This window comes from Canis aureus, chromosome 25, assembly GCF_053574225.1.
Source record: "Canis aureus isolate CA01 chromosome 25, VMU_Caureus_v.1.0, whole genome shotgun sequence".
In the NCBI taxonomy this organism is placed as follows: Eukaryota; Metazoa; Chordata; class Mammalia; order Carnivora; family Canidae; genus Canis; species Canis aureus.
In genome coordinates this window covers 35,935,858-35,949,002 of record NC_135635.1, presented here as the reverse complement: position 1 = coordinate 35,949,002, position 13,145 = coordinate 35,935,858, and the positions used below count along the sequence as shown (strand labels likewise).

General features: G+C 33.1%; 1 protein-coding gene across 2 annotated transcripts; it reads right to left on the bottom strand.

The window, feature by feature from the left end:
* Positions 1 to 867: 867 nt before the first annotated feature.
* On the bottom strand, positions 868 to 12,253 carry LOC144297232 (killer cell lectin-like receptor 2). Of its 2 annotated transcripts, XM_077871065.1 has the most exons (8): positions 11,860 to 12,253; positions 10,303 to 10,470; positions 9,018 to 9,107; positions 7,574 to 7,786; positions 5,629 to 5,771; positions 3,858 to 3,964; positions 3,091 to 3,249; positions 868 to 1,060 (listed from the first exon to the last, which is right to left on the bottom strand). In XM_077871065.1, exons 2-8 carry the CDS (start codon positions 10,412 to 10,414, stop codon positions 955 to 957), a joined length of 930 nt encoding a protein of 309 aa, XP_077727191.1. In that variant the 5' UTR covers positions 10,415 to 10,470; positions 11,860 to 12,253; the 3' UTR covers positions 868 to 954. The 2 variants fall into 2 exon arrangements, with proteins under 2 accessions (XP_077727191.1, XP_077727192.1); XM_077871066.1 differs by lacking the exon at positions 868 to 1,060 and having other exon boundaries at positions 1,489 to 3,249.
* Between the last annotated feature and the right edge of the window lie 892 nt (positions 12,254 to 13,145).

Sequence of the window (13,145 nt, the reverse complement as noted above, 5' to 3'; positions counted from 1 at the left end):
AATACACAAGGCCAGTATTTCTCCAATATCATAAACAAAAAAAGATATTTAAAAAAGGAGGGGCACCTGGGTGGCTCAGTGTGTTAAGAGTCTGACTAGTGATTTTGGCTTAGGTCATGATCTCAGGGTCACGAAATGGAGCCTCATATAGGGCTTCTGGCTCAGGGGGGAACCAATCTTTTCCTCTTGCTCTGCCCCTCTCCCTACTCACACATGCTCGCGCTCTCTCTGTCTCTCTCTCTCTCTGTCTCTCTCAAACAAATAAATAAATGTTTTTTAAAAAATAAATAAATAACAAGTCAATATCCATCATGAATATTAGTACACAGTTTTTAACAAATATTACCCAAACAAATCTACCAATATATAAAAAATAGTGATAAATACAACATGACCACATGGGAATTATCCAAGAAGTATAAGATTGTTTAACATGGAAAAAATCAATTAATACCATCTACCATACTATAACTACAAGAGAGTATCTATAGAAACATCTCAAGAGATGCAGAAAAATTATATAACAAAATCTAACTCCCATTCATTATAAAAATCTCAATCAACAAGAATAGAAGGAAATTTATTCAACATGATAAAGAGGGTCTCCATAAAAACTGCAGCAGACCTCACATATAAGACAGAAGAACTAAACATTTTTGTAACATGGGGAACAAGACATGGATGAGTACTATCATCAATCTCTTCAACATTGTACCAGAGGTCGTAACCAGTACAATAAAGGAAGAGGGGAAAAAAAAAAAAAAAAAAAAAAAAAACAAGGAAAGGAAGAAGTAAGCCTTTCTACAGTCTATTTTTAAGATTTATTTATTTACTTATTTATTTATTTAAGAACACGTACAGCTCAGTAAGAAGACAGATAAACCCAATTTAAAAAAAGATTGAACAGGGGTGCTTGGATGGTTCAGTCAGTTAAGCATCTGCCATTGGCTCAGGTCATGATCTCAACATCTTGGGTCCAAGCTCCCTGCTCAGGGAGGAGCTGGGTTCTTCCCCTCCTTCTCCCTCTGCAGCTCCCCCAGCTTGTGTTCTCTTGCTCTTTCTATCAAATAAATAAATCCTTTTTAAAAAATAAAAAGATTGAATAGACACTTCAAAGCACAAAACCTAAACAAACACTTCCCAAAAGAAGACATACAAATGGTCAAAAAACACATGAGAAGATGTTCAATATTATTAGTCTTCAAGGAAATGCAAATTTAAAAACACAATGAAATATCATTGCACACCCACTACCATACTGGTGAAAGTTCAAAAGACTGACAATATCAAGTATGAGCAATGATAGGAGCAACTGGAACTCTTGTGTGTTGCTACTGGGAATATAAATGTTGCAACCACACTGGAAAACAAGGTAGAAGTTTCTTATCAAATTAAACATGCATTTACCATAGGACTCAACGATCAAACTCCTAGGTATCTAATTTAAAAAAAGGAATGAAAACACATGTCCACACATAAACTTGCACATCAGTATTCATGACAGGTTTATTCATAATAGCCAAAAATAGGAAATACATTATAAGTCCTTAGAGAGATGAAGAAATTGTGGCATATACATACAATGGGATATACCTCAGCAACAAAAGGAATGAACTAGTGATACATGAAAGAACATAGATTAATTTTAAAAAACATACTGAGCAAAAGAAGTCAGATACAAGAGTACATGATTATGAAATTCTATATGAGGCAAAACTAATTCATAGAGACAGAAAGGGTAGCACTGATTGCCTGGGCCTAGCGGATAGTGAAGGGGAAGAAAGGAATTTTTGCAGGTGATACAAATATTCTGTCTTGACCTGATGACGTTTAAGAGGTGTATACAGGCTCCCTGCATGGAGCTTGCTTCTCCCTCTGCCTATGTCTCTGCCTCTCTCTCTATGAATAAATAAAATCTAAAAAAAAAAAAAAACGAGGTGTATACAGTTGGTAAAAATCCATTGACTTCATGACTTAAAATGGAAGAATTTTCTTGCATGAAAGAAGGACTCAAAAAAATTAATTTTTTAAAATTCAAGGTCAAGGGGCACCTGGGTGGCTTAGTTGGTTAAGTGATCAACTATTGTTTTTGCCTCGTGTCACGATCTCAGAGTCATGAGACCAAGCCTCAGGGAGGGCTCCACGTGTGACATGGACTCTGCTTTAGATTTTCTCTCTTCTCTCCCTATGCTTCTCCCCCTGCTCACATGTTCTCTCTCGAAATAAATAGATAAAATCTTTTAAAAAATAAATAAAATGTCAAGGTCAAGAAAGACAAATAAACCTGAGGAATTCTCCCAGATTAAAAGAAACCAAAGAAATTTCTCAGTTGAAAAAATTCAAATATGGGCTATAGATGAAATTACAGTACTTTCTCAATGTTAAATTTCCTGATTTTGACCTTTTTGCTATGGTTATACAAGACAAAGTAATTGTTATTATAAAATGTTTAGACAATAGGACATAATGTCCCCAATTTATTATCAAATGGAACAGCAAGAGAGTGGGGAAGAGAGAGAGAGGAGAACTGTAAAGCACAGATAAAATATTAACAAATGGTAACTACCTGTCAAGGTTATATGAGAGTTTTTACACTATTGTTTCAACCACTCAGGAAGTATGAAATTATAGCAAAGTAAAAACATTTTAATTAGAGTTGATTATTTTTATGAGAAGGGTGGCAAGATAGCTATTTTTTAGTTCTTAATTATGCCATCTCTCACACCCAGAGGCTATTGGAATGATTTATCCTATTAATCAGGAAAAGACCCAAGCTATTAACAAGGACAAAAACCAGGCTATCAAGAGGTGTCCAATTAGTTCTATGGGTGGTTCAGGGAAAGAGAAAGAGAGAATTTCTCAGGGCCATTAAAGAAAGGGGAAACTGCTCTTCAAAGAAAAAAATCATGCCCTCTTCCTCAAGAAGACAGATGACATCTGATCTCTTAAATCATAGTCCAAAATTATGATTTCTTCTTTTGTCAGCTCATCACAGCAAACTAATTCCTACTATCAGAAACATTACTTCATAAATAATCACAAATTATCACAGAAACAAATGAACAAAAAAATGACAAAATTCCATTTCACCTTTTCTTCTTGTATCTTTGGAAGGAGGCAGACAAAACATTATCAATTCTCTTCTCACAGATACAATGGTATGAATTAGAGCAATCAATATTTGTTACTCTTGTTGAGCTCAAAAATGCACATTGTCCTCTTCCAGAAAAACCCATGAAGGTAAAATTACTGTAGAACAGAAAACACAGCATCAACTGTTTCATTCTGAAGCTTACAATAACATAATTTATCGTTTTTTAGTTCATTGCCTAAAGGTCTAGAATATGGAAATGTTATAACTTCATCACTAGCAGATTTCCTTTTGGCAAGGCAAAGATCAAATTAAAAATTAAAGTACAGTTTCTACTGAATCCATATTTCTTTCACACCATGGTAAAGTAGAAAAATTGTAAGTCAAACCATTGTTAGTCAGAGACCCAATATAAAGGAGTTTCAGATGAATTTGGTTGGGGGATCCTCAAAATACTCATTTGTGATTGTGGGAGGGATAACTAGCTGAGTCACGATGATACAATCACTTCATATTACTTTATGATTTTGTGTACCTCATAATGCATTGTCTGAGCATGTGTTTACCATAATAATTTTGTTAATATCTCTATGACATTTCTCATCTTTTTTCATTATACTTCCCAAAACATTTTCTTAATCATTCTACTTACTCTTACCAATGACCTCTGTGTGAAAACCATGTGAAATAAGAAAAGATATTTTTAGACACAATCTTCCCAATCTCAACACCACTGTTGGAGCTCCAATGCATTCCAGACACTTACATCCCAAAAGGTAGGTCAGTGTCAACCCATTTCCATTTTTCTTCCTTTATATCATATAATAATCCAATCCAGTAGTTTTTCTTATAAGTTTGTGCTTGAATGAAGGTCTGTAAAGGAAATAAAACATTTCATGTGGCTAGTCTCATCTGTTAGATGAATGCAAAGAAGGAAGGTTAAGGCCACAGCTCTTTCTATGGCCAGTACTCTGCACTCTCCATACCATCCTTCATCTCTACTTCCTAGAAGACGCTCTCTCTCCTCCAACCCCTTGCTTGTATTTTCCAAAGTAGTTTTTTTTTTCCTTGTAGTTTATTTACTTAATGTTAAAAATGCCCATCTGTCTCATGGATTATTTAAAACATAAAAAATTTTAAATCTAAATATCTAACAAAAAAACATAAAATAATGTATGACACTTGAAACTACTCAAAATCATGCTCCAGAAAAATATTTAAGGATGTTAAAAGTGATCATTTCATATTCTTAACTGAAAAATGAATCTTTACAACAAGCATATGTGGGAAGTTGTATATCAGAGCCTTCAGCCTCTTAAGAGAAAGGTTTGCTGTAATTTACTAGTTAGAAGGAGTGAAGGGAAGAGGGGTAGGATTTGGAAATATGTGGTGTCAAAAATGTAATATATCAAAGTGACATTTTATATAATGTCTGATTAAATGGTTAAAGTATTTCAAAATATAGGTTTAAATGTAAGTATGTTTTACTGCAACAAACATTATTATATGACTTGCTCTCATAAATTCTTTTATGTTGTGATTTAAAACATCTATTAGATTTGCATATAAATTTTGTGTTGCTTTCCTAAGTGATAAATAGAGGTTTCAGATCTTTAAAAACATTTCTCTGTAAAAAAAAAAAAAAAAATGTGTGTGTGTGGATAGTTTTTACTGGTTATAAATTTAAAAGATAATTTTGATATTGTTGTCACTTAATTTTCTCTTTTTATAATTCTGTTTTGAAAGATATACATCTTGATACAATATATTAGAATATGGATCAAGAAAATATTACCTAAAGATGCAATGAAAATCACTATGAGGCTAATTTTTAAAGTAATCATTACTTGAGCACTGGGTGTTATGCTATATGTTGACAAATTGAACACCAGTAAATAATAAATTTTAAAAAATAATAAATAATCATCACTTTTAGGTTCCTCATGATTATGTTCATACTGCAGATGGAAAGACTGAGACCCAGAGGGTAAGTAATTCACTCAAGGTCACTCAGCTAGTAAGTGGCAGAACTGGATTTGCCTGATCCCAGGCAATCTGGCTCCTGGATTCCTAATAGCACCTTCTGGATTAAGTTGCCTCCAAGTTTTTGGTTGCCATTTTGTAAGGATAAATAGCCACTGCATCCAGGCTATAAATAACAAAGGGTTAAGGACTCCATCAAAGGAGAGTTATGCTTTTCAGGGAGCTTACCTACACACACCCTAGAAAAGGAAATGAATGCAAAGACCCAAACCGAATCTTCAAGGGGATTTCCATTTTCAAAATAATCATGGTCATCATGACAGATAATATATATTGAATGCTTGGTAAGTAGCAAGATCATATATGCCTATCGGTAGGCAGGGTTTTCCAGAACCCAACTTTCTTAACTACAAATTTTTAATCACTCAACAGACACAACACAGAGAATAACTGAAGCTCCCTCTTTCTGGACTCTCCCTGTTCTTAATATCTTGGGTCCCAGCATGAAAGACATAGTCCAGAAAAATAAAAGTGAATGTAACAGTCCACAATACCAGTTCATCTTCATCACTTATCTTCAAAAGAGATGAATTACAACTTTGGCATGTCTTTTTACATCCAATCCATTTTTCACTTTTAGAAGTGAAATAATAATACTTTATTCTATGACAGGACTGGTGGTTTTCATGGAGTTTGCCTACAACATATAAGGTGAAACATTATGTGGTATTCTGTTAAATAGAGCAATGTATTTTTCAGCCCTCCATAACTAAAAAAAAGTTAATAGCTGTCAATAATGATAACTTTCAGGTCATTAAGATTCTGGAATACCAAGAAATATCTCCCATGTCAATTGCTGCATTATTCACAATAACCAAGATATGGAAACAACCCAAATATCCACGATAGATGAAAGGATAAAGAAAATGTGGTATATACATACAATAGAATACTATTCATCTTTAAAAAGGAAATCCTACCAAACGTAACAGGATATTACATTAAGTGAAATAAACCAATCACAGAAGGACAAATACTGTAGGATTCCACTTATATGAGATACAAAAAATAACTTTGGAGAAACAGAAAGTGGAAGGTGGTTGCCAGTGGCTGGGGCAGGGGGGAATAAGGAGCTTTTCTGTTCAATGGGTAGATAGCTTCAGTAATGCAAAATGAGTAAGTTCTACAGATTTGCTGTATGACATAGTGCCTATAGTTAAGAATACTTGTGAACTTAAAAAAAACTTGTTAAAAAGGTGGATCTCATGTTAAGTATTCTTAACCAGCCCCCAAAAAAGAGAAAAAGGAAAACTTTCGGAAGTAATGGATATGTCTATTATTCTAATTGTGAATGATTTTACTGACATATGCATATATCCAAACTTGTCAAATATATACATGAAATATGTGCAATTTTTATATGTTAGCAATCTCTATAAAGTTGATTTTTAAATAATAAAAGTAAATTTTTAAAAAGATTCTGGAATGCCTTCTAAATAAAAGAAGCATTATTCTTTGGAATTTTTTCTTTTCCTCATTTATTTTAAAAAGTACCAAATTTTTAGAATACTATTGATTCTTTCATAACAGAGAAGATAAATTCCTACCATATCTAAATGATATTAAATATGCAAAATCTTTTTGTAAACTCCAAACCTATACAAATATTTAATAGTTATAGATTAACCAGGTCAATTCATTCCACAATTTGCATAATAACAGATTTTATTATATGAGATTTAATATCTTATCTCTTGGATGTTTTTAATGGTTTTATTACAAAGAGTTCACAAACATTGACACTTGGGCAAAACTTGCAGAAGTACTGCAGAGAGCATATAGACTAAATATCTGAGGTCAAGGCAGAATGGAAATACACATTCAATTATCTTTACAGAAGCCTCCAAATCAAAGGCTTGTGCCCATTTTAGGCTGAGTATATTTTTACTAACAGCCTCCATATTCTTGTCAGCAACAAAGTGAGTGTCTAATTTGCTCACATAACCAAAATGATCCACATTTTCCAGGAAGCTGACAAACTATTTTACCTTCTGGGAGCAGTAGGAATGCAGGAACTGCCACTAATCTGAACACAGATCCTGGGGTCCCAGTCTCACATCTGACACAGGCAAACACAAATACTCATCTTACATCTATGAGATACAAATGAAAAGGTGTCAGGACACCTGGGTGGCTTAGGAGTTGAGCATCTGCCTTTAGCTCAGGGTGTGATCCCCAGATCCGGGATGGAGTCCCACATCAGGCTCCCTGCATGGAGCCTGCTTCTCCCTTTGCCTATGTCTCTGCTTCTCTCTCTCTCTCTCTCTCTCTGTCTCTCACGAATAAGTAAATAAAATCTTTAAAAAAAAAATTAAAAGGTGTCTAGTAGACCTGATCACTAGCATATACCATAAGCCTGCCTATTAGGCCTCAAAGCTTCCGGAAGGTGAAGAAATAATAGTAAATCATGCAATCTTTCATTCAAGATTCTCTTCATACCTTTATTTTTGCTCTGAAACGTCCTATTTGTAAAGAGTAAATCCTGTTCCTTTTTCTGCTGAAGCATTTCATTTTTGAGAATGTTATATTCTAAACTCTTATTTGTCAAAAGTTGGTCCTTTAAGTAGCTGTCATTTTGCAAAATGTGGTACTCTTGAGTCAGGTTTCCTATCATTTCCCCCAGGTGATGGTTTTCTTGAATAAACTGAAAAACTAAAATAAATATCACAGATATAATACAAGAGTGCTCATAATGCTTCAATGTTAAAATTTAAGACAAAATAAAAAGTCTCACTTTGACAACCAACCCCTTCCATTACCTTAAATGGTTATTGTGACATTTAGAAAGTAACACCTCTATAAACCGACCATAGAAATGGAAACATCAAACCCCACACTATAAACAACTTACCTTCAATCGGAGAAGAACAAACATTATATGGTCTCATTCATATGGGGAATATGAAAAATAGTGAAAGGGAATAAAGGGGAAAGGAGGAAAAAATGAGCAGGAAATATCAGAGAGGGAGATAGAACATGAGAGACTCCTAACTCTGGGAAATGAACAAGGGGTGGTGGAAAGGGAGGTGGGCGGGGGTTGGTGGTGACTGGGTGACGGGCACTGAGGGGGGCACTTGATGGAATGAGCACTGGGTGTTATGCCATATGTTGGCAAATTGAACTCCAATTAAAAAAATCCCCCCCCAAAAATAAACAACTTACCTGTAGATTAAATAAAATAAGGTGTCTGAATAAAATTATGATGGTAACACCTTAGCATTCAGTTCAGCTTCTTTTTAATAGTTAGGACATTATTTATAAATAGGTACCAGAGTAAAAATGAGTCAACACTTAGCAATACATCTTCTAAGTATGAAAATCTGTACTAAGAAACATGAAATAATAGTATCATTGCTATTGGAGTAGATCAAATATCCACAGGAGAAAACAGAGGAATGCTTAAATATGTACATTTATCTTAGTGTCACACGTTAGTGATTTTCTCTAAAGATGTCAAGAAATTCAAATAAAAGATAAAAGTTGAATTCATCTTCATCTAAGATCCACAAATAGAATCAATCTTTTTACTAAACTATATTCACATTACATACTTGGAAAAAAATCAAGAGAACTTCATAATTTCTTTTGAAAAGTTGTTTCTCAAAGAATGTGTATGTAAGATTCACAATGATCTAAACTCAGAAGGCATTAAATGACTAAGTCCTGTACCTGAAGGAATGTTATCATGTATTATACAGAACAAGACAGCTCATTAAAGTACAGAGTCATTGGAATAGGCAAGTAAAATGAAGGTGACACCATGACATGTCTGGGACATTCCCTGATGATAGCCAGGGAACAAAAAATGGAGCGAGGTTAATATTTGCACAACTAGTGATCACTGCTATTACTCAAACTTGAAGCATGTATTTTAATTACTTACTCTTTGTCCCCAACACGGCAACAATGATCAGTAGTAGTAAACACAGGATCCCAAGAATCACTACAATGAGATGTCTTGGCACTGGAAACCCTTTAAGTAAAGAAAGAAAATCATCAGGAATAGAGCCTAGTCTACTACTAACCTTAACCTGAGATGCCATTTGAAACAAAGAGACAATCTTCTCTAAATTTTTACAAAAAAAATCATACAAATTGATATAAATTTGCAACCTAGTAATCACAGTTTTAAAGTCTCACATTTCTGACTGATACACACCCACTGTAGAAATCTACACAAGAACAGTCCTTTAGGATTTTAAAAGAACTTCCCCTACTAAAGCACAGATGGCATAATAGAATTGTCCAATCACTATGCTGTACACTTGAAATTTGTGTACATTGTGAATCAACTATAACTCAAAAAAGAATTCAACCAACTTTTTTTTTAAAAAAAAAAGCACAAATGAGAATAAACATAATACTCATTTATAATAATTTACACTGATGTGTTTACTCTTCCCTGTGATTACAACTCATCATGAAGAAGAAGGAAAAAGGAGTCAAAATTCTTGAGGAATTGGTAGTCAATAGTGGGTATTGTGAGGCTGGAAATGTAACTGAAGTCCATCCTTAAAAGAATTAATAGAAATCAATTTTCCTTTCTTTTCCATCAATCCTATTTTTCCCTAGCCAATATTACATTTATCCTCATACTTTTGAAGTCTTGCACCTGAAAATTCTATTTTTGACTGTCACTAAATTAAGACAATAAATGCTATTCTCAATTTAGAGGTTGTGACAATATTTGAAGGTAGAAAGCTAGAATAGAAAAGACAACAGAGTGAATGCTCCTTTTGAATAATTTTCTATTTCGTCATTGCCAGTTAAGGATTGGTAAATAATTAAGACACTTGAAATTTTTTGTCTGAATTAAAACATTGTTTCTAATAAATATTTTCATTTTTCAAGAATTCTCTAAGACTTTTATTTCTCTAGGAAATTCAGTGTTTTCTTGAGACTCTAATCTGTCCTTTATTTCTAAAGGCCTCATGGATTCCTCTTTACCAAATTTAATTAAAAATTTTTATTGGCCTTGCAAATTTAAAGAATTTGTTAATTTCTCCATTTTCACACACACACACACACACACACACACAAAGAGGCTTGTTCTCCTACTCTACACCATTATGGCTTATTATTACCATTTAAGAACCTGAAAGACAGACAGGAACTTTTTTTGAAACATCAAAGTCTGACAATCCATAATAGATGCTTAAGACATATACCTTTGCCATCCTTTTTCCCAGGGCTTTGAGTCGTATCTGCCCTTAATCTATTTTGTGACTCTGGAGACTGAAGAAATCTCAGGGAAGAATAAATTACTTTCTCATTGCTCATCTTTACAGTAAGAAGGGAAATATGCTTGGCATTAAAACCTCACAATGGGATGACTTCTGAAAAAAGAAAAATTAAAATGTCAAGCAGTAGAAACATACCAGGGACAAGTCTAGAAGCATGTGTGTGTATCTGTATGTGTGAATGTGTGCTTAACTCCTTCAAATGCCTAAAGTATGTAGACTAACCCTGATTTATATAAGAAACGGGAAACCTTTCAATCTTTCTGTTAAACTCATTTATGTTCCTAGTGATTTTTTCCATGATTATTAGAAAATATAGAAATAATTTTTAATATCTCAATGGATTGAATAGGCTGGGTCCTATTCACCCAGCCAACTTAGTTCAAAATGTTGAACATACGTATACAAATGTTGGGCAAATCTGGCACCAGTATAAATCACTGAGACACTTTTAAAATTATCAATTCAAACAACAAAAATTTTGTTGAAAATTTATAAATATATAAATTTTTATATAAATAAAATTATAAATTTTATATTAATATAAATACTGATTTATATTATAAAATATAAGTATCCTGGTTTTAAAAGCTTTACTGCACATGTTCAGATCTACATATAAATATTTAAAAGTTTTTGTATTCTTTTCAATTATGACATAACTCTACCAGAGTGTTTCCCAAAGTACAACCCGTACACCATCTATAAAAGAATTAGAGGTTAACGTCGCAGATTGGTCAACAACACAGATTCCAGTGCTCCATGCAAGATATGCTGAACAAAAATCTCTCAGTTGGAGCTAAAACATCTGTATTTGTAACCCGTAATGATACCATGTATATTTGAATTTTAGAAATAATTTTTAATGTATAATGTTGCCAGAGAAGCCTCTGTGAAAATAAAATTTATCAGTAGGTAGTCATTTGTTAATATCCATAAAGGATTCCATCTCTGAATGGATATCAATATAAAAAGAAATTATTAAATAGTAAATCTTTAAAATTTACCTTCACTTTTACATTAATCAGTATGAAAAGATAATATCTGAGAAACAGAAGATAAAGAAAACAAATTGCAAATGTAACTATTCTCCCTAAATTTTTTTGTTAATTTTACAAAATGTTTTAAGCTTACCTACAATCTTCCCTAATTACCTAAGGAAAAGGAGTCTTTTCTATTATAAAATCCTTTAAGACAGATAATATGTAAGTCATACAACACAAAGTAAAAATCTTTTGAGAAATCTATTGAGAAAAAAAATAACTTTCCCTGAATGTTGCACTGCAGTTTTCACATCCTTTAGAGTTAATACAGTTCGAATGTAATCAATACAAAATGCTTTTCTATTAATCCCCATATTTACGCCAAGCCATTTGTAACAAAATATCTACTTCCTAGAATATTGTTTTCCTAGAATCTCTTTATAAGTGAGACTAGTAGGATACTCAGATAACAAAGATTTGGGGGCACAAAAGTAGATGTTACCTGTGTCTATGCCCTGCTGGGATACAGGCAGAGAAAGATGATCCAAAAAAGATATGGAAGAAGTTGGCTTTTCCAATCCTGGATTCCCTTACGTACCTGAGGGGCTGCTGTAAGAGAGAGAGCCGAAATGATTGTCTTTAATGGTACTCCTACTCAAAAATTTACTGCCCCTCCTCTTGACCAAAGTGGTGAAAGGAAATTCTATGAAAAGGCTGATATTGAGGTATATCTTCCTCCATTTCAAAATAACCAATCACTTCATACTCTTTGCAAAATAACATTCAAATTCAGTATTTGTGGACTGAAAATATAAATTAACAGAGCTTTGGAAAAAACAAGAACTAATATCTTTAACAAAAACTAGCATACTTAAAAGAAACTACTAGAGAAAACAAATGATTAAAATGTATAAGTATACATATTCATAAGAAATACTATAACTAAATTCTAAAACCCTTAAGGAGCCTGTCAGAAACTTTATCTTACATGTTGCTATTTGAAAAAAAGATTCATTTTTCTGTTTACTGGATACTACAGATATATGTATTTTAGAAATTATTTTAAAACACCCATAATCCCACTATAAAAATTTTGGTGTATATTATTCTATTTTTAAACCACACACTATGTTTACCCTCAAAATTGACATCATTCTATACATAATATTTTTGATCTATTATTTCCTAATAAATGTTTTCTCACTTAAAATATTCATCTAAAATGTGATTTTAAAAACACATATAGGGAAGCAAGATGGCAGAGGAGTAGGGGGTCCTCATTTCATCTGTTCCCCCAAATTTAGCTAGATAACTTTCAAACCATCCTGTATATCTATGAATTCAAGCTGAGATGTAAAGAAAGAATGCCTAGAATTCTACATATAGAAAAATGACTATATCTTGCAAGAGGTGTGGAAAGCCTCCAGGGAACAAAGACTTTCCCTGGCAAACAGTTTACACTAAGCCCAACCACCTGGCAAGGGGCAGTGCAACCCTGCCCAGATACAGACACCTGAGAATCAGTATAGCAGGACCCTTCCCTAGAAGACTACTAGAAGAATAAGGAAACATCAAGTGTACTGACCAAGCAGCACTGGAAAGGTCCAAGATGGGGGAAAATAGTATATAGAACTAGAGGTTTCTTTCTTATGATTCATTTATCTTTCAGGTTAAAATTCTCCAATATTATTTCTTTTTCCTGTCTTGACTATAATATTTTATCAACTCTTCCTTTTTAAGTTTTTTTTCTTTTTTTGACTTTAATATTTTACAATTACATGTTTTAGA

Coding starts and splice junctions, on each gene's coding strand:
- LOC144297232 (XM_077871065.1), bottom strand. CDS start 10,414: ATGAGCAATGAGAAAGTAATTTATTCTTCCCTGAGATTTCTTCAGTCT. Junction 9,108..10,302: donor TGGGAAAAAGGATGGCAAAG/GTATATGTCTTA, acceptor CTTTACTTAAAG/GGTTTCCAGTGCCAAGACAT. Junction 1,061..3,090: donor CAAAGATACAAGAAGAAAAG/GTGAAATGGAAT, acceptor TTTATTTGATAG/AAAGAGCAAGAGAACACAAG.